Source organism: Polypterus senegalus, chromosome 18, assembly GCF_016835505.1.
Source record: "Polypterus senegalus isolate Bchr_013 chromosome 18, ASM1683550v1, whole genome shotgun sequence".
NCBI lineage: Eukaryota > Metazoa > Chordata > Cladistia > Polypteriformes > Polypteridae > Polypterus > Polypterus senegalus.
The window spans coordinates 13,674,892-13,697,232 of NC_053171.1; the positions used below are offsets into that span (position 1 = coordinate 13,674,892).

Below are 22,341 nucleotides of genomic sequence, written 5' to 3' on the forward strand. Positions count from 1 at the left end.
CTGTGTGTCCTAAAGGAGAGTTGGAACAAACTGTGTTACGACACCCTCTGAAGTGCTTACTGGGACAATATGACACTGTATAAAACTGCAATTAACAAATGAAATGAGACCCGAGTGTTATTAACCTTAGAAGTGTAGGCCTGTCATTTCGAAAAAATAAAAAAATAAATAAATCAAAGTGTCCGTGAGTCCAGTGGTGTCCTACACAATCCAAAGGCAATTGGAAACTGGAAAAAAAAAACAACTGATAGGAAGAGATCTGGTAGAGCCAAAGTCACAAGCCAATCAGAAGACACGTTTCTGAGGGTCACCAGCTTGCGTGATCACAGGGGCCTCACAGGACAACAGCTTCAAGTACAGCTAAACAGTGCAGGTCGAGAAAAAGGAAGTCTTGGTTTCTACTGTGAGGAGGAGACTTTGTGCTGCAGGTTTGACAGGGCGAGAGGCAGGAAGAAAGCCATTCCTTAAAGGACAAAGCAGGACTTTGAAATAGCAGCTGTGGACTACTGCAGACTGGCAAAAAGTCTTATGCACCGATAAATCAAAATTTGACATCTTCAGTTCATAATGCAGGGTGTTTGTAGGCTGTCGAGGTGGTCTAAGGCTGATGATGGTCTGGGGTTCTTTGGATGGAGGCAGAGCTGGTGACTTGCACAGAGCAACTAGCATTCTGAATCAAAAGGGCTACCACAGTTTGGCTGTTATAGCAGCAAAACGTGGCTACTTTGATGAATCAAAAATGTGAATACAATTTTGTACGCTTAATGATTCCCCAACATATTTTTCTTAGTCACCATTGTTCATTTGTTCTATTCCCAGATTTCAGGAAACATTAAGACATTAAACTGCATGCATTTCCATAAAAATTGAGGTTTGACCAGTAGTCTACATAAGATTGTCTACCCTGGCATCGAAATATTTAATTGGTCGGTGCTGGCGAGCCCTACTGGGTGGTACACAGTAGAAACTTAACACTCAGATTTTATTTTTTTTTTTCTTTTGTTAGCCAACAAAACCATTTTACACTAGGCACTCAACGGAGGCTCTTAAAGGGTACGCAATAATTGCTTACATTAAAGGTAACAATCCACCCAAAAATGTGTTTTTTATGCATTACTTACACCATGATGTTTGTGGCGATAGCCGAGAAAAATGTTTGATCTCATAATGGAGATCACAAAGGCCTTAAAAAGGCTTATGATTTGCGAAATTTCAAAAATGTACGAGGGGAACAACGGGATGACAACAGTTTCCCAGCCCACCTCTACTCCCTGGAACTTGCACCCTGTGATCTATTTCTTTTTTCCAAGAATGAAGAGGGACCTAAAAGGAAAGCTTTTTCAGGATGTAGAGGAGGTCAAGAAGCAAACGAAGGAGGAACTGAAGGCTATCACTTTTCAAGAGTTTCAGAACAGTTTTGAACAATGGAAAAAGCAGTGGGACAAGTGTATTGCGTCTCAGGGAGAGTATTTTGAGGGCAATTCAATTCTGGAAATGTTCTGTGAAATATACGATTTTTTAAAAAAAATAAATAAATACATTATTTTTGGGTCCCCCCTCGTATACACCATCTCTCTAAATACATTTTTCTTCCAACTTCTAAAGGTGGTTTTTAGAGGTTTTTGATCCCAAAGAATTTGTGTATAACAGTCAAACACAACAGAGGGCGCTCACTTGTTTAATGCAGGAACACAGCCAAGCAACCCACAGCGATATCCAACTCAACAACATCGTAAAGTGCAGACTCAATGCTGAGCCTTCGGATACTCATTTCGAGGGGCCCTGGATATCAAAATTTTCACCCCAAACCTCTTTTTACATCGATCTTAACCTGTAATACCGATGATCTAATCTTTTAGAAGAGATGACATTTAGAATGTTTTCATTGGGTTGCGTATGAACAAGGCATCTTAAAGTCAACGGAAAGGCAAAGGACCTGGCAGGTGTACAAAATACAACATCATATATATATATATATATATATATATATATATATATATTTCACTAAGGCAAGACACCCATGGAAAACACGGCGGAAGGGGCGTGGATTCACAAAGCCGCTGACAAGTAAGACACCTATGGCGCACGCAGGAAGGAGTCACGCTCACCAACTCCAAGAAGTAAGCAGTCTTTAAAAACCGAGTTTTCGGTAACGACGCACGACCGCATAGCAAACTGTTTTACAGCAATTCGCATCCGTGACAAACATGCGTCTTCTTAGATGCTCCTGCAGGAACACGGAGTCACAGGCGCATCTGGACTGTGCAAAGACGACAACGACTCAAGTCGTTTATCTAAACTGTCTGGATGTTCACAGTGACCAGACCACTACGGCTCCCAGGTCCTTCTAATAAGGGGTACTTTCAAGTTTCAGACCTCCCATGGTTTATTCAACTTTTCTCTTCCTAATGTCACATTAAATTTCATCTTTCACAAATCTGCCCAAGCCCGTCTGTGATCCAGATATCTCTGTAACAATTTTAACTGATTCTGTGTAATCTTTCCTTCCACCCAACCCTGTATCAACTGCTAACATACCCAGCTTGCTCTTCTATACTGTAATAAGACTTCATCAGTTCACTGACGGTAACCATTAACAGCAACACTGCTGAATGGCACTACATCCTGTATGGGGTGCATGGCATTTCATTTAGAAACTCAAATTATTCAGGCACAAGACTGCAGTGGGCTGATGCTTATGCAGGCAACTGAGGGTGTCGGTCCATCACAAGACACAATCTCACTCTCCTACACTTTGCTCCAGAAATGCAGGACTGTGGCCTATCACGTTACAAAAATGTGCGGATGTGGCTTCATGTTTTACTGCATTTGTCACTTATGGCACATCCATGTTTGCCTAGAGGGAGTGTGCCATTGCGTTCTCTTGCATCATGTGTCCCTAATTCCACATTAGTTTATTGGCTGGAAACAAAGGACATGGGCTTGAGAAGAATGCGGTGAGATCATCAGTGGAGTCACTTTTGGGGGGTCTGTCTGCTGACCGTTAACCCTTTCCAATTTACATTAATGATATTCATTCTCATACAGTAATCCCTCCTCGATCGCGGGGGTTGTGTTCCAGAACCCCCTGTGATAGATGAAAATCCGCAAAGTAGAAACCATATGTTTGTGTAGTTATTTTTATATATTTTAAGCCCTTATAAACTCTCCCACACTGTTAACATTATTAGAGACCTCAAGACATGAAATAACACCCTTTAGTCAAAAGTTTAAACTGTGCTCCATGACAAGACAGAGATGGCAGTTCTTTCTCACAATTAAAAAAATGCAAACATATCTTCTCTTCAAAGGAGCGCCGTCAGGAGCAGAGAATGTCAGAGAGAGAGAGCGAGAGAAAAGCAAACAATCAAAAAATCAATACGTGCTTATCGCAGCATTTTGTAGAGGAGCGTCCGCATCCTGCAAACAGCCCCTCCGTCAGGCGCAGAGAATGTCAGAGAGGGTGAGAGACCAAGAAAAGCAAACAATCAAAAAATCAATACGTGCTTTTGGGCTTTTAAGTATGCTGAAGCACCGCGATAAAGCGACATTTTTTAGAGGAGCGTCCGTATCCTCTAGGCAAACAGCCTGTGTGCAAACCAGCCCCTCTGCTCACAACCCTTCCGTCAGGCGCAGAAAATGTCAGAAAGAGAGTGAGAAAGAGACAGAGAAAAGAAAACAATCAAGCACCGCGCGGGAAGCAGATCGTATATATCATTGAGGAGTTTTAGTTAATACGTAATACGTACTCTGATTGGGTAGCTTTTAAGCCATCCGCCAATAGCGTCCCTTGTATGAAATCAACTGGGCAAACAAACTGAGGAAGCATGTAACATAAATTAAAAGACCCAATGTCCCCAGAAATCCGCGAACCAGCGAAAAATCCGTGATATATATTTAGATATGCTTACATTTAAAATCCGCGATGGAGTGAAGCCGCGAAAGTCGAAGCGCGATATAGCGAGGGATCACTGTATAGTTACTAGACTGTTACTATACAAACTACCAGTCAAAAGTTTACAACACCTCAGTTTTTCTTCAAATTGAATCAGCTGAAATGCAATGAATGACCTAAAATGGTGAAAAGGCAAGTAGTAAACTGCCAGAGGTTTAAATTTAAGTTTGCAAAAATTAAAAAAAGGAAATGTCATAATATTCCACATGGGTCTTCTTCAGGGAACAACTAATAGGCTACAACCTACAGATGTTCTGCAGCAAGGCAAGTAAATGAAGCCATGCAAGTTGAAGCAAACAATTTGCACAGGTGTCCCAACTTGTGTTGATTACTTGAAACCCTCCATGTCTCTTAAAGCAGAGTTGGAACAGACTGTTAATACAATCTCTGGAGTGCTACTGGGACAATATGACACCACAGAATACGGCACTTCACAAATGAAATGAGACCAAGCGTTATTAGAACGCTATTAGAAGTGCAGACCCTTCATTTAGAGAAAATGCCGAAAAAAATCAAAGTGACAGCGACTCCAGTGGTGTCCTACACAATCCAAAGGCATTTGGAAACTGAAAGAAACTGATAGGAAGAGATCTGGCAGATCCAAAGTCAAAAGCCAATCAGAAGACACATTACTGAGGATCACCAGCTTGTGTGATCATGGGGGGCTCAGAGCACAACAGCTTCAAACACAGCTTAACAGCAGTCAAGAAAAGCAAGTGTCAGTTTGTACTGTGAAGAGGAGACATTGTGCTGCAAGTTCAGCATAAAAAAAAGAAAGGAAGAAAGACATACTAGGGCCTCAAAATACCAGCTGTGGACTATTGCAGATCGGACAGAGTCATTCTTCAGCAACATGCATATGGCAGCTTAAAGAACTCTGAGAGCAGGAGAAGAAACATTCTCTGGTCTGATGAGATAACAATTAAACTCTCTGAGCAGCACACCAAGCGCTACGCTTGGTGAAATCCTGGGACCGCTCATCACCTGCCTAATGCCATCTGTATGTGACGTATGGTGGTGAAAGCGTTGTGCTATGGGTTGCAGCAACAGGAAGACTCCTCAGAATTGAGGGAAGGATGAATGCAGTCAGATATAGAGAGGTCCTTGAAGAAGAGTGGACTTGACGTCAGACTGATGGGACGGATCACCTTTCATACCGCCAGGACAAAGCCGGAGTGACTTTGGGAAACGTCTCTCAGTGTCCGTGAGTGGCCCAGACCTAAACCACATAGAACATCTGTGGAGACACCTGAAGATGGCAGTTTAGTGACGCCTCGCACCCAATCTAACGGAGCCGGAGAGGGTCTGCCAGCAGGAAGAATGGGACAAACTGCTCCAATGCATGTGTGCAAAGCTTGTAGAAACTTACCAAGATGACTTGCATCATTGCTGCTAAAGGGGCTTCTAGAAAGCACTAAAACTCAGGGTCTGAATACTGATATGAACAAGAGATTTCCATTTTTGATTTTTAATACATTTGCAAAACATTTCTGAAAACAAGTTTGTCACTTTGCCATTATGGATCACTGAGGGCAAACTGATAGATGGCAAAAATGGCACATTTATCCCTTATAAATTAGATCTACAACACAATGAAATGTGCAAAAAGTGAAAGGGATTGTTGTCTGCATATAAATATACTTCTTTTTTCTCCATATTTTACTTTCCACTTTATAATCCACTTTCCATGTAATGCAACTGCTGCTCATTTTTGTGTTCCAGAGTGTAATCCCTTCATTCTTTACATTAGAAAGGCTACTGTGGCTCTTTAAAGTAATTCGTTTGACTAGAATTAGAACATTTTATGATACTTCTCTCTCATACATCAGTGACCTGCTCTAACATGGCTGACTACACAATCCAAGATCTGGCAAACTGAAGGAAGTTCTAAATATAAAATATTAAAACTTAAATTGACCAGGAAACACCGCAGGCGTAATTGGGGAATTCCCATCTCATCATAGGTGCCTTAACAGGATCTTTTATTCAAGCACTAAGGCTAGAGATGTGTGGCCATAAATGGGCCTGATTGGCTGCAGGTCTCTCCAAGTAACTCTTCCTTCAATTTTTACCAATTCATTTTTATTTTATGCAGCACCTTTTACAGAATAAACCAATGTAACAGTTTACAGTTTACATATACTTGGGGTGAATTCTTTAAAACTCACTTTATAAACCCTCCACAGATTTCATACTAACAAACTATAAATTTGGCATATTGTGTAAGATTTGTTTGCAGAAGTGACTTTTTCCAACAATGTTCACAGACCTCATAGCATTTCACTTTTTATTGACTATATCACAATTCCAGTGGGTCACAAGTTTCCATACACTTTGTTAACTGTGCCTTTAAACAGCTTGGAAAATTCCAGAAAATGATGTCCAGCCTTTAGGCAATTAGACAATTAGCTTCTGATATCCAATTAGCCTAACTGGAGGAGTCAACATGTAGATGGATGATAAGGCCTACCATCAAACTCACTGCCTCTTTGCTTGACATACAAAAGAAATCAGTCAAGACCTCAGACAAAAACAACGGTGGACCTCCACAAATCTGGTTCAACCTTGGGAATAACCTCTGAAGGTTCCACATTCACCTGTACAAACAATAAGACGCAAGTATAAATACCACAGGACCACACGACTGCCATACCGCTTAGGAAGGAGACGCATTCTGTCTTCCTAGAGAAGAACATATTTTGGTGCGAAAAGTGCAGCTCAATCCCAGAACAGGAAAGGACATTGTGAAGATGCTGCAGGAAACAGGCAGATAAGTAACTCCATCGACAGTAAAACAAGTCCGATATCAACATACACTGAAAGGCTGCTCAAAAAGGAAGAAGCCACTGTTCAAAAGCCGCCATTAAAAAAGCCAGACCGCAGTTTGCAATGGCACATGGGGATAAAGATCGTACTTTGTGGAGAAATGTCCTCTAGTCTGATGAATCCAAGATTGAACTGTTTAGCCATAATGACCATCGTGGTTGCAAACCAAAGAACACCAATCCCAGCCATCAAGCACGGGGGTCTGGAGCATCATGTTGTGGGGGTGCTTTGCTGCAGGAGGGACTGATGCATTTCACAAAATAGATGGCTTCATGAGGAAGGAAAATGATGAAGATACACTGCAGCAACATCTCAAGAACTCAGCAAGGAAGTTGAAGCGGAGTCACAAAAGGGTCTTCCAAATAGACAAAGACACCAAGCAGACCTCCAAAGGTGTGTCAAAATGGCTTAAGGACAACAAGGTCAAGGTATTGGAGTGGCCATCATAACACCCGGACCTCGATCCGATTGAACTGAATAAACCTGTGTGAGCGAAGAGGCCTACGAACCTGTCCCAGTTCTACCAGTTCTGTATGGAGGAATGGGCCACAATTCCAGGAACATATCGGAAGAAGCTTGTGGAAGGCGGCCCAAAACGTTTGGGTCAAGTTAAACAATTTAAAAGGCAATGCTACCAAAGTTTATGTAAACTTGTGAGCCACTGGAATTGTGAAATAGTCAATAAAAAGTGAAATTCTCTGAGGTCTGTCAACATTGTCAGAAAAAATTACTTTTTGCCCTGCACAAAATCGATGTATTAAACGATATGAGAAATGTATAGTTTGTTAGTATAAAGTCTGTGGTGGGGTTATAGAGTGAGTTTCAAAGAATTCACCAGAAGTATACGGAAACTTTGGACTTCAACTGTAAGGGAACTTACAAAGCAATGAAATGTACAAAACCGTAAATTATAAGACCATTCACTTCCTGATAAAGACTTCCTACGTGTAAATTAACTACCTGCTTAATTAGGCTCCTCATTTACCTAATTATTCCATCAAAGGAGATTAAAAAGATCACCAGATGGCCTTTTATTTAGGCTTTTATTTAGGAAACTTTAACATATATATTTGTGTGAAGTCAAAACGCACAGCTCTCGATTTACCAGTCGATCTACGGTCCTCACCTCCCCTACACTCACGGGCTATAAGTAGATCACGGATACAAGTGGCAGAAATGAGTTTCTTTCACAGGGCATCTGGGCTCAGCCTTGAACTTAGGGGTGAGGAGAACAGACATTCGAGGGGAGCTCAGAATAGAGGCACTGCTTCTCCGCATCGAAAGGAGCCAGTTGAGGTGGTTTGGGCATTCGATTAGGACGCCTCCTGAACGCTTCCCTTAGGAGTCGAGGTGATCTCGGGGCAGACCCTGGACACACCAGAGAGATTAAACTCTTGGCTGGTCTGAGAATGCCTCACTGTCCCCAGGAGGAACTGGAGAAGGTGGCAAAGAAAAAGGATGTCTTGGACTGCTACCTCCACGACCCAGAGACGGTTAAGCAGCAGACAACAGATGGATGGATGGATGGATGGATGAGCATATGATGTGTGTGTGTCGCTACAAGAGTCAAATTTCATGCCAGTTCATATTTTTTCCAACTTTTCAGATGCTTTTAAGGAGCGTTTCCCTGAACTGGACAAAGATAGTGCAGAAAAGAGGTGGTGGCATTAAGGAGCAGCCACATGGAAAAATGATAATGTAAGGAGGAGGACATCGTCATTCAGACTGCTGATTTGTCCTTATTATTACTGGGGGGCTCTGCCCCCTGCTCACTTCGCTCACCCACCCTCGGGTTTGGTTTACCAGATATACAATTTAAAGAGATTGTTATTTTCATGGGAATTGTTACATACTCTTTCAATCCTATGTTGCATCGCTTCTCCATGATCATAAATATACACCTGACCGAATTGTGGTTTCTTCGAAATTAAACTTGCAGTTGCTTTAATTGTTGCGGAACCACAGATTCTCATAGCATATGGTCCATTATTGTGTAAATCTACGTTTTGAGCTTTGAATGATGCAATTGCGAAAAGTTTATTGTAGACTCAGATATTTTGCCTGTAGTGTTTGTGGATTTCACTTTCACCAAACAACAAATCTTTTAATTCTCGTAGATACGCCTCTTCATTGGGAGGCAACACGAATTAGAAGATCTACAACTCTCTGACTTAAACTTTAAAGCCTTACAATATCTACGTACTTCTAACATATCACTTATGTCCGTATATTCGATCTCTTTTTGCTGTTCCATTATTTCACCAAAAAATAATTTCCGTTTGTTTGTGCTAATTCGATCTTTACTTTCTTTAATTTTTGATACTTTTGAATTCTTTAACTTGCTCTGCATGTGTATAGTGGCAACGTTTTTTTTTTTTTAGCCTTTCGAATTCCACTGTTTTTATAATCTCTAACCTGCTCTGCATGTGTATTGCGCCAACGTTTTTGAACGTCTTTATAAAGTCTTAGAACGTGTAAACTTTTTTAAGAGCAGGGAGCACATGAAGTGTGTCTGCCAAAAGCATTCCAACAACTGAGAGGTTAGATGTTCGTGATCTTGTTTTAAATAGTTTGTAAGTAGGGCATGACGTGCAAAAGTCACCGTCTCACAGGTCTTACTTTCAAAGGATGTAAAGTCTAGTCTCACGGGACGTCAAAGTGTCTTTCCGAGAAGATCACGTCTTGACCCAAGATTTTTTTTAATTATAATAGAGATTTTTTTTTTATATGAAGCTTTCAAATCCAAAACTTCAAAATCTGCTGATGAATGCAGCCTAGTGATGCCACCAAAGCTTGCTATCAAATCTCAATCCAGACTCTATTCCTGAGTAGCTTCTAGCTGGTGGAAAGACCATCAACTCCTCCATTCGAAATTCTGCCCTCCCTCAAATGTGTTCACGTAGCTTCTGAAGCGTCCGATTCTTGTTAGTGAATTTCAGACTCACCGATATTAGCTGCTAGGTCTTGTAAATCTGGAAAGTGCAACTCTGTTGTATTCTGTACTGAGCTCTTCATTTGTGTGAATCAATTTTGTTACCTTGTCCTGTGACGTTTGATCTCAAACAGTCCCCCAGACTGATATTTTACTCAATTAATGTTGACCTCTTATGTAATTCACTTTTGGATAAAATAAAAAAAAAAATGTAAGAGTTATTCCAAAAAGTTACTCGTTTAGAAAATACAGCTTCACATCTTTGGATGCTGAGGTAGGTGAGGAAAGAGTCCGTTAAAAAACAAGGAGCTGCTCAAACCCATCAATTATAAAACCGGCTCTGATAAAGCCCAAGTGCTGCCATGGGCCACCCTACCCCTCATATAAAGGCTGCCGCAAAGTGGACAATAAAACTGACCCAAGAAGCTGTGAACTGTTTGGGAATGATGGATGAAAGAAAACGAAAACTGCAGCAGGAGCCAAGCAATGTCATGACTACTTCTGACCCCTGCTGACAGGTCAGAGGAAGTGCAATGTCATGCTTTACACCTGGTGACGGCACTTCCAAAAGTTAAACAGGATATCAGACCAAGGCAATGCAATGTCTGCCTACCAGCCTTTGGGGTATTTGTGTCCCTACCATATTTTGCAGAGCTAAGAGACACAACTTATGGGGATTAAAGAGGCCACATATCAGCCCCTGGGTCCTTCTTTGGCCTTTAAGGGGATAGTGCGTTATAAATACATCATGGATTTGGCTGTGGTTTATGATCCAGACAAGTTACTGAACTGTTCCAACCAAATAACCCAAATCCCCCAATTTCTTCTTCTTCCGGCTGCTCCCATTAGGGTTGACACAGCGGATCATCTTCTTCCAGATCTTCCTGTCCCAGAGGGGACTGGGCGGTCTCATGGTCTGGAATCCCTACAGATTTTATTTTTTTCTCCAGCCGTCTGGAGTTTTTTTTTGTTTTTTCTGTCCCCCCTGACCATTGGACCTTACTCTTATTCGATGTTAATTACTGTTGACTTATTTTGTTTTCTTATTGTGTCTTTTATTTTTCTATTCTTTATTATGTAAAGCACTTTGAGCTACTGTTTGTATGAAAATGTGCTATAGAAATAAATGTTGTTGTTGTCCTCGTCATCTTGTTCTGTCACACCCATCACCTGCATGTCTTCTCTCACCACATCCATAAACCTTCTCTTAGGCCTTCCCCTTTTTCCTTTTGCCTGGAAGATCCATCCTTACCATCCTTCTCCCAATATAACCAGCTTCTCTCCTCTGCACCTGACCAAACCAACACAATCTCGCCTCTCTGAATTTGTCTCCCAACCGTCCAACTTGAGCTGACCCTCTAATGTCCTCTCTTCATTGTTCTCGTTAGAACCAGTGCTGCACTCTGCTAACCAAAAATCAATATAAAATATTTTTAACAATATTTTTCTTATCATGTTTAAATGAATAACGTTCCTCAAACCACACAGACTTTGTTTAAACTTTATAGAAGTAGTCTGGTTAAAATTATGCCCATCTGTTTTTTACTGGGCTGATCTGAAAAATAAAAAAAGGGCACCCAAAACACTAGAAGATCGCAAAAATCAAAATAAACCATCAGGTCAGCAGAGCTGGTTTCTGGTGTAGCTGACGTGGAGACGGAGACATAAGAGGAACAAACTGGGATGAAGACACATCACAAGAGGTTGAAACGATGGTGCTGCACAGAGCGGAGCGCCTTAAGATAAGATATGCAAATGAAATACTAATTTATGCATCCAAGTATAAATGACTCCTCCTCCTTCTTCTTCTTTCAGCTGCTCCTATTTAGGGAACACCACAACGGACCAGCCGTCTCCATCCATCTATATCTTTTTCTGCCGCACCGACTGCCTTCATGTCCTCCCTCACCACAACCATAAACCTCCTCTGGGGCCTTCCACTTTTTCTCTCACCTGGTGGTTCCATCCTTAATATTCTTTTCTTGATGTACCCCTCATCTCTCCTCTCAATGTGGCCTCTCACTTGGTCACTAAACTGTGTTGTCCCTCTATAATAGACTCATTCCTCATCCTGTCTTACCCTCGTTACTCCAAATGAAAAATCATAGCATCTTCAACTCTGCCACTTCCAGCTCTGCCTCCTATATTTTCCTCAGTGCCACCATCTCCAACCCATACAACATAGATGGTCTCACTACCTTCCCTTTCACTCTTCTATCACAAATCACTCCTGTCACTCTTCACCACCCAGTCCACCCTGCCTGCACTCTCCTTTTTACCCCTCTGCCACGCTCTCTATTGCTCTGGACCGTTGAGCCCAAGTATTTCAATTCCTCTACCTTCACCACCTCTTCTTCTTCTTGCAATCACACCCACCACCAGCTTTCTCTCTCATTCACAGACAGACATACTCCATGTTACACCTACTGACTCTCATTCCCCTTCTCTCCAGGTTCGCCTCAACCTGCCATCTGCTCTCATTTCACGTGTGTTAGGCTGACAACACAAGTGAACAGTCCCGCGCTCCGGTGCCCAACATCACAAAACTGTCATTTTTACCCCTGGGCAGACCCCTATGAGCCAAAGCACCTCAGGATTGGCAAGTTAAGCACTGGCCAGTGCCTGTTTGGGGCTTCCAGGCGGCAAATCTGCCTAAGGTGCTCATCATGGAGAATCACTTCTACTGGCTGAAGCATTTCTTTAGTAACAAATCCATCTTGGTCTGCTTTTTAAAATTATTCAATTGCCACATTAGGTACAGGAGGCTGCATGGCCTGCATCTGTTTAGAGTGCTCCATAAAAAGAATTAAAGCATCACTAACACTAGTCATTTTGTGTTTATTTTTAAGGGCAGATTTCTTAAGGAAACAACATCACTACCCAGAATAAGCAAACACTGGAGTCCCTTTTTTTTAAAAAAAAAAAAAAAAAAAAAGTGAAACTAAACTCTGAACCGGTCTGATGGGTAAAACAGTAAAACCAAAAGTCCTTCCATCGCATTGCTACAGGATTCTTCTGTGAAAGCCTTCCTTTCATTTTTAGGTGAAGTTTGCACAATCCTCGGATGTGCGGATCTGCTCTGAACTAAGAGGTTTGACATTACATTTGATGCCACGTAGTGTGCGTAAAGATTGCTGATTTGGATGACATCCACAATAGATCATCAGAGAGAAAAAAAAAAAAAAAAGTTAAATACACAGAGGATTCAGGAAACATTCAGACGGCATCACTATTTTCCATAGTCGTAATGTTGAAGCCTTATGGTAAAATCATTAAATTTCACTTATTCCCATATCAGGTCACACTCAATACCACAGGATGACAACATGAAAATGGGGTTTAAAAAAAAAAATATATACCTGAAATACTGACAGACCCTTTGATATGAAATTTACCTCCAGCTCATCCTGTGCTATTGCTTATCATTGAGATGTTTCTACACCTTCTGTTAGTCCAATTGTGGTCAATTCAACTGAATGTACCGATTAGGAAAGGCGCACGCCTGTCTATCGAAAGTCCCACAGGTGTGTAAAAATTAAACCAGGAGGTCAAAGGAATTGCCTGAAGAGTTTCGAACGTTCACCATCCAACAGGTCACGAAGCAAAGATAACACAGGGTGGACTTCTGGTGAAACTCTATGAAAGTTCTTGAGTTACATTACTAGAGCCCGGACGTGAAACATGGCAGGAGAGACCTGAAAATAGCTGTCCACTAACATTCTCCGTCCAACCTGACAGAATCTGAGATTAACTGCTGAGAAGAAAGGCAGAACCCATAAAAAAGGTCTCAGTGTTGGAAACAGACTCCAAAATTGCTGAGAAAAGGGTCTGAATGTTTGTGTCAATGTGACATTTCAGCTTTTCATTTCTAAAATTCTATTTTTGCATTGTCATTCTGGGGTATTGAGTGCTGCTTAATCCGGGCGGGGTGGTAGTTAGAGAGAATTAATTTAAAAGACTTCAGCACAAGGCTGCAACATAACAAAATGTCACCAAGTGAAGAAATCTGAATACTTACTGAATAATTAAATTTCTTCACAAAAGCTAAAGGAACACCAAGAAAATCCATCAAACAACAGCACTAAGTACTTCAAGATCCTAACCGCATGCCTCCATACACCATTCATCTCCTTCTGTGACAGATGCCTCTATGAATATTTTATAAAGGCACAGGCTGAAGGGTACGGCTGCCCACAGAATAAGGACTTGCTACCTGCAATGTGTGATGAACAATCAGTTTGAGAAATCTTCCAACAGTGAAAAGATGAACTGGTAACTAATGTTGCTCACTCAGGGTACAGACCATAATAACAAGGCACAGACTTATATATATTTTTTTTTAAATAACTAAATAGAAGACTTCCATACAATAATCTCAGAAGGTCACAGGTCACTACACCAAACCAGCTAATGTATTAATACGCCCCAATGATGACAAAAAGAAGATCACCTTCAAAGATAAGGCCTGCCACCATGTTGAAACACAAGGACAGATAAGAGGATTTGCTGGCACCTTTCCACAGGTAATTCCATGTCAAATCATCACACTTTGGACCTCACTGTCACAGATTTTAACAAAACTTGGCATGCTGATTTGGTCATATGAGAAACCCATGGAGCTAAAATTGTATATGCTTCAAATCAATATTAAGAGAGATTTAAGATAACAAATTTTGAACTTATATAAAACTTTGACTGGCTTTATCTCCCTAAATATAATTTGTTCAGAAATGGTTCTGATATTGTTTTAAAGATCTTTCTCAACACATGGCATTAAAAATATGTATTTTGTTTTCTTATAAAATTATTGTACAAAACTATTTTTTTTTCTTTCAAATTATCATACAAAAAGCATACCATCATCGCATACAATGTATTATCATACCTGCCATAAAATTATCGTACGTTACTCTCAGCGGACAACTGAACGGGGCAGCTGACATGACCAGTTGTTCTCCCTCCTGCAACACGTGAGCCTCGATGGACCGAGTGGCAGTTACCAGATTCTAATGTTGTTGTATTTTGTTGTTCAAGGACTCATCATTTAAGTTAGGTAGAATGCCTAGAGGGGGCTGGGTGGTCTCGTGGCCTGGAACCCCTGCAGATTTTATTTTTTCTCCAGCTGTCTTGAGTTTTTTTTTTTTGTTTTTCCGTCCTCCCTGGCCATCAGATATTACTTTTATTCTATGTTAATCAGTGTTCTCGGATTTTAATTCTTACTTTGCCTTTTTTCTCCTTCTTCATCATGTAAAGCTTTTTGAGCTACATTATTTGTATGAAAATGTGCTATATAAATAAATGTTGTTGTATATTAATCTTGGGAATAACAACAACATCATCAACCTCTATTAAGACTTTTTTCTTTTTTGTTATTATTATATACTATCTGTCCCCCGAGGCTCCACTCAAGTACTAGTGAAACAGGACAAACTTTAAAAAACAATAAACAGGTATCGCTAGCTAAGTGAAAGCAAGGAACACTCTAAAACGTGGCCAGAGGTAGACCGACTCAAACGGAGGCTGGCACGTGAGTGAGGAAGGCCCTGCCCAGCTCCCCACTCCTGACGTCACACATGCCCCTCCCCTCAGCCCGCAGCCTTTGTCTCGGATTAGCATGAATATATCGCTCCTGCATGTGAACTATGACACTTAGCGTGAGGAGAGAAGTCGCAAAATCAACCGGAATGTTCAAGCACATTATACATAAAAAACAATCTAAATCTGTTAAGTAGTTCTCTCGTGAAAAGCAGACAGACGTACAGACAGAGAGACATTGGATTTCAGATTTGAGAGAGAGAGAGATGCATGTAATTGTTTAATTTAATGGGGGAGTCCCTTTTTGTGGAACCTGGTTCAGCTGCACCATTTGCTGTATGGCATCATATGGCCCGTGGTAAATTCAGCAATGGGATCTTTCTGTGGTCTCTGCAGACACTATGGCCCTCCAGGACTGGAGTCTGAGACCACTGAGCTAAAGGATGCATTCCCACAACCGGAGTTAATTATGTTCATCTTTGTATTTACCCACAAACATTTTCATTTAACTTTTAGGCTCCACTCGTGCACCAAAGTTAAACCAGTCCCTTTGTGTGTGCATTTTACAATCGGATCACCAAAACCCCAAAACATTGCTCACCAGTGTTCTGCTGCCTGCCGCTCTTATGCTGCGCTGCAGGGGTCCGTTGTCCTGTCAAAGTGCTACTTGTCACCACGGCTCCTTCTTCATCCCCTAGAAGATCTGGGGCACTCTGTCCTGTTGGGGATGCGGGCATAGCAACCAGACTAACGTTAGCACCGACTCCCACTTGGCACTGCACCTCAATGCCATCCTGCACCGTCAGCAGCGATGGGCAAGCCACCTCCGCTTCAGCCTCCTGAATCAGCTGTTGTTCAGCAGGATGGGTACGCTGGTGTGCCAGCAGGCTGGCAAGCTGTGAGAAGGTTTTATCGCAGGTGGCACATTTGAAGCGGCAATCCGCAGCACCAGCTGCTAGCTGATGGCACTGTTGCAGGTGGCGGGAGAGCCCGGCAGCACTCTTAAAAGACTTGCCACAGATCTGACATCCATTGGTTGGAAGTGTAACCCCATCAGAAGATGTCTCCACCACTTCTTCCTTGGGCAGAGTTGGAGGCTCAAAGTCTGAGATCAGCCCATCGTGTGCTACAGTGTCTTGCATATCCTGCAGATGGATAGCCTGGTGTCTCGTTAGTTCTTTCTCACTTTGGAACGTGTGCTCACAGGCCCCACAACGATAGAGCATGTCCACAGTCTCCTCTCCTTCTCCCAGGTTTGCCGCCGCCAAGAAAACCTCAGCTGCTAAAGGGGTCAGTCCACTATTTGCATCCACCACGGTGGTCTCCGGAGCAGCTGCCACTACAAGATCTGTAGTACTGGATGCCTGCGCATAGGCCTGCTCGATGGCATGAGTCTGAAGGTGTTTCTGCAAGAAAGGTTCCGACACAAAGACCTTCATGCAGAGGCCACATTTAAATGGGGCTGCTTTGTCGGCGGGGCTGACGTTTGGAGCAGGAACACTGGAGGGAGAAGAGGATGAAGTGTGAGTGAGCCGATGTAGGAGAAGGTTGGAGGAGTGGGTGAAACTCTTGCTGCAGTCAACACAGCAGTAAGGCTTCTCCCCGGTATGGATACGGCGGTGCTGACGCAAGTTGGTCAACTGGGTGAAGGCCTTGCCGCATACCTCACAGGGGTAAGGCTTGAGGCCCGAGTGTACATTCTTGTGGCGCCGCAAGCTAGAGGAGTTCTTGAAGGCCTTGCCACACACTTCACAAGGGTATGGTGTTTCTCCAGAGTGCTGCCGCAAGTGGTACTGGTAGTGGGAACTCCACTTGAAGGCCATGCCACAGATGCCGCACTTGAACGGCCGCAGGCCCGTGTGGACACTGCGGTGCACCTGGAGCAGAGAGGAGCGTTTGAACGCCTTGCCGCAATCAGTGCAGTGGTAAGGCTTCTCGCCAGAGTGTGAGCGCAGGTGATACAGCAGTGCTGAGGATCCTTTGAAGGCCTTTGGGCATTCGGTGCACCGATATGGCCTCTCGTCATTGTGACTGCGTTGATGATGGATAAGTCGGGAGGACCACTTGAAAGTCTTACCACACTCCAGGCACTCAAATTGATGCCCTTCAGAGTTAGGACTGCGCCCCCGATTTGCCACGACAGAGGTGCCAAAACTTCCCATCTCCGTTGCTCCTGTAACCAAAGAGTCAGACGTGGAGTTCAAGCCAAGTGGTGCCTCAGGAAGACCCCCGATTTCAGCAATATTCTGAAGTGTTGCCATATCAGGCAGAGAAGAGATGACCGTCACATCTGAGAGCACCTGCTGCTCAGCACCTACTGTGTGTCCAGCAGCAGTCAAGGTCACAATCCCCGCAGCTCCACCACTTGACATCCTGCTTCTTATGGTGTTGTCCACCAACCCCCACCCCCCCCCCACAAAGAGGGTGGGTCAACTGTTTAACCTTCAAGAGAAAAGGAACCAAACGAAAAAAGTCTCTGGGACTGCTGTGCAGTGAAGCTATCCCAGCTCATCTCCCTCCTGCTTCAGCGACGAAGACAAAGCAAACAACATCCCAGTGGCTGTGGGTCCTTCCTTATAGGTCGGCCAGAGCAACTCCTGGGGGAATAAGAAGGAAAACAAAGAAATATAAGTCGAGATAAACACCTGCTGGAGAGGAAAATTACATCAAGTCCCAGAATCTCAAGGGGAAAAACACCCCTTGTGGAACAAATTATCAGGTCCCCAAAAATTATCTAACCAACAGCTTTCATATTTGAAGGGTTCCATAAATTATACCGCACAAGCATCAATCCATCCATCCATCCTTTTTCTAACCCACTTACCCATTTGATGGGTGAGGGGAGCCAATCAGGGCTGTGGAGCCGGTAGATAAATCCTTCGACTCCGACTCCTTGGTTTCCGGTACTTCTGACCCCGACTCCTCGGTATTTAATATGCTAAGGTATTTTCCATGTTGATTGAAGGAAGGCAACATACGCGCCATTTAACCACAGAACTACTGGCTAGGAAGCTGACTCTCTACGGTATTGGCCAGTTTAAACAAAAGACAAGAACCCCTGAACACACATCAGGCCACAGCACACACCTCCACCTACATCATTACACTTGTTTACATGCGTATTAACTTGTTAAACATATTATATCTGAAATAAAATTAAAACCCATTTTGTAATGTACCATAATCCACATTACCATATGTGAATGTCAGGATGTATAATAGCTCAGCTGAACTTCACACTAGTAGTAACTCAACTATGCACTGGGCTTTATTCTTACATCAGAGAAAGACTTAATTATGACTACTGTTTGTGAAATGGGACATTTGAACTTGCTGGATTTTCTTTTATTACAATTTAAATTTATTAGGAGTCGGAGTCTGTACATTTTTGCTCACTCACTCACATTTCATTTCTGTTTGGGGGCCATTGAAGGAAAGAAAGTAAGCAATTCAGAGGAACGATAAAGAAATTCAGGGGAACAAATCTTAAAAAAAGCAATTAAATTAAAATTAATTCAAAAGACGTTAATTAGAAGCACAAACGGGGCACTCATTAAGAAAAGGGTTATAATGAAAACCTGCAGCTGCGGTGGTCCTCCAGGTAAGGAGATGGTGACCCCCTGATTTAAGGAAAAAAAATAAAATCAATTCAGAGGAGGGAGTCTTTAAAAACACACAATGCTAATCAGTACATGTGAACGACATTCAGGAGTTCCCTTTTCCCCACAAAGAAGAAGATCATGTTTTTGTAATTTCTTGAATTTAATAAATTCCAAAATAAGCTGAACATTTCCCACTATCCATTCCAAAAATTCTGATCCCCTGATCATGAAATATCGGAACTCTCCACTATTTGCAGACTTTCTCAAATGAAGAAACTGCATGTTGATAGAAGGGTGTGCTCTTCATTACCAAGTACAAAAAGAATTTTTCTAACCGGATTTGCGGGCACGGAGCCATGCTGATATACATTACTAAACGCGAGTGGAAAATTGCAATCTTCTCATTTAGGTTGTTGGGGAATATTCTGCAGATTCTTGGATTTCATTAGAACTACAAAATTTGGAAACATTAAGGCATTTTGCCGTGTTCCAGTGAATCATGCATTTTTCCAGTCCAACATAGTTTAAAATTTTCTCCAGAATAAAAGACAGAAGCTTAGAATAAGCAGATCTTATATTTTACTTTACACAGTATATATCGGGTCACAGGAAAAGATTTGCGGTCTTTTAAAATGTTTTTGCATTAAAGAAGGGAAAATACACCTCTCTTAGAAAACATTTGGAAAATCCTTGCACTGAACTTCATACCCTAGAGCTGTGGTTCTTAAAACATTTCTTCTTCTCCCGCGACCATATTTTAGTTTTCCTGTTTCTTTGAGTCCCAGATTCGCTACCGAGTCCAACCGTTAGCCCCTTTCGCCTATAGAGAATTGCCACGGACCACCATCCTGCTCGACATAGGTTGTCATGAAGCAATGATTTTTGTTTTACCTACCCGCAGTGACCCATCGCAAGACAAAAACGTATGAGACCCTTTCTCATTGAGTAAAATTGTTAATCACAACTCTGCATGACGCCAAATTTTAAGAATCTATGCCCTAGAGCGGGGTGGTCAACTCCGATCCTGGAGAGCCACGGTGCCTGCAGGTTTTTATTTCTATCAACTCAGTTGCTTAATTATTAGCCAATCCTCCCCAGTAACAGATCTTCTTTAATTTCAAGGCGTGTTAGTGTTTTAGCTCTACCATGTCAGTCCAATATTAAATCTTGGAATTTTTCCCTTTCTATTCCAATGATACATGCATCACCCAAGTGATTTGAAGCCTAAAACGAATGAGTAATTTTCAGTTCCTTACAAGTTCTTAATTAAACCAAATATTGAATGATGAATACACACAAGTGGAAATGGAGACAAGCGAGACATAGAACTGCACGTTCCTTTGTCATTTTACTGTTAATAAGGACAATGAATGCAGCTGTTTAAGACTAAAATAAGTAATTAAGGGTTCAAAATCTCAACAAGCGAGACAACTAAAACGAAGCAGAAAAATGTCACTTGAGCAATAAATGCTTCATCATCAATGAATGATTTCTCAGGAAGCAACTGGGTTGGAACAAAAACCTGAAGCCATTGCAGCCCACCAGAAACGACGCTGCTCTGCCCCGATTTAAAGGGTCCAAGTCTTAAATGGTAAATAAATGAAATTAATCAGTAGCAAAGAAAATGGTTAGAATGAAAACTTGTAGCCATTGAGGCGCTCCATGATTGGAGTTCGCCACCCCTGCCCTAAAGCGGGCACAACTTGTAGCTCTACAAACACTGAATCTCTACTCTTGTATCTCTGTAGAGACAGTGAAGCACAATCAGAACATAAGCACCTTCAAAGAACAAGAAGAAACCACTTAGTCCTTTAAACTTCTTTGGTTTTCCATCTATACCCTGATTATTTTTTGATCCACATTGCTGTCAAGCTATTTACCCAAAAACCCATCACTCAGATCAAAACAAGCTCCCATTTTATTGGAGAATAATCAGCATTATTTTAGGTACTTGTGCGGCAGGGGCCTCATTTATAAAAACTTGTGTGAATTCAAGCATGAATATAAATTCACTCCAAAAAACATATCATATATATATACTAGGGGGCTCTGCACCCTGCTGGCTTTGCTCGCCAACCCCCGACGGGCGCTATGCGCCAGCCACCTCGCGTCTCTGCCGCTCGTGTATGTGGATTTCACTTCCACCAAACAACAAACCTTTTAATTCTTGCGGATACGCCTCTTCATTGGGAAGAAACACTACTTTTCCCTGATGGCAACACGAATTACATGATCTACAAGTCTCCGACTTAAAGTTTAAAGCCGAACAATATCTTAGTTCTGTCATATCATGTCCATATATTCGATTTCTTTTCACTGTTCTGTTATTTCACCGAGTAATAATTTCCGTTCATTAGCGCTAATGCGATCTTTACTATAAGTTTTTTGAGACTTTCGAATTTTACTACTTTCATTATGTCTAACCTGCTCTGCATGTGTATCGCACCAACTTTTTTGAACCTCTTTACGATGTTTTACTTTGTCTTCTACTCTTTGTCTTTTATTTCTGACCCCACTTGTAGCGTAGAGCGCAGGAACGGTGTCTGACAACAGCATTCACACGAATGAGAAGTGAGTGGACCATGGGCGAGGTTGTAAATGTTTGAGAGGAGGGTGGGACTTGTCAAAATCTCTTGGCAAAAAGTCTCGTCTCCGAATTTTCTTTTTAGAGAGAGAGAGAGAGAGAGAGAGAGAGAGAGAGAGAGAGAGATAGATAGATAGATAGATAGATAGATAGATATTCATAGCATCCGTAGTCTGTCAAAATCTCTTGGCAAAAAGTCTTGTCTCCGTATTTCCTTTTATAATAGAGATATACATAGATAGATATAGAGATTATATATATACAGATATTCATAGCATACGTAGTCTGAGTCTCAATCTAATTGTATGGGTGATTACCTACCAGGTAATACATGAGGTTGGTCTGCCAGTCGGCAAACCCTCAGTTGTGAGAAGCAGATCATAGAATGTTACATAGCTTAATTAAGAGATACAGTGCATCCGGAAGGTATTCACAGCGCATCACTTTTTCCACATTTTTTTTAAGTTACAGCCTTATTCCAAAATGGATTAAATTAATTAAACACAACACCCCATAATGACAACGTGAAAAAAGTTTACTTGAGATTTTTGCAAATTTATTAAAAATAAAAAAAACTGAGAAAGCACATGTACGTAAGTATTCACAGCCTTTGCTATGAAGTTCAAAATTGAGCTCCCCTGATCATCCTTGAGATGTTTCTGCAGCTTCATTGGAGTCCACCTGTGGTAAATTCAGTTGATTGGACAGGATTTGGAAAGGCACACACCTGTCCATAGAAGGTCCCACAGTTGACAGTTCATGTCAGAGCACAAACCAAGCATGAAATCAAAGGAATTGTCTGTAGACCTCCGAGACAGGATTGTCTCGAGGCACAAATCTGGGGAAGGTTACAGAAAAATTTCTGCCGCTTTGAAGGTCCCAGTGAGCACAGTGGCCTCCATCATCC

General features: G+C 41.9%; 1 protein-coding gene across 2 annotated transcripts in view; it reads right to left on the reverse strand.

Moving 5' to 3' along the window:
• The window catches only part of znf628 (zinc finger protein 628), a 37,576-nt gene that overhangs the window by 3,221 nt on the left and 12,014 nt on the right, over positions 1 to 22,341 (reverse strand). For both annotated transcript variants that reach the window (XM_039741026.1, XM_039741025.1), the window contains exon 2: positions 15,850 to 17,845. In XM_039741026.1, coding sequence (XP_039596960.1) covers positions 15,850 to 17,620 — 1,771 coding nt within the window. In that variant the 5' untranslated portion in view covers positions 17,621 to 17,845. The remainder of the gene's footprint in view (positions 1 to 15,849; positions 17,846 to 22,341) is intronic.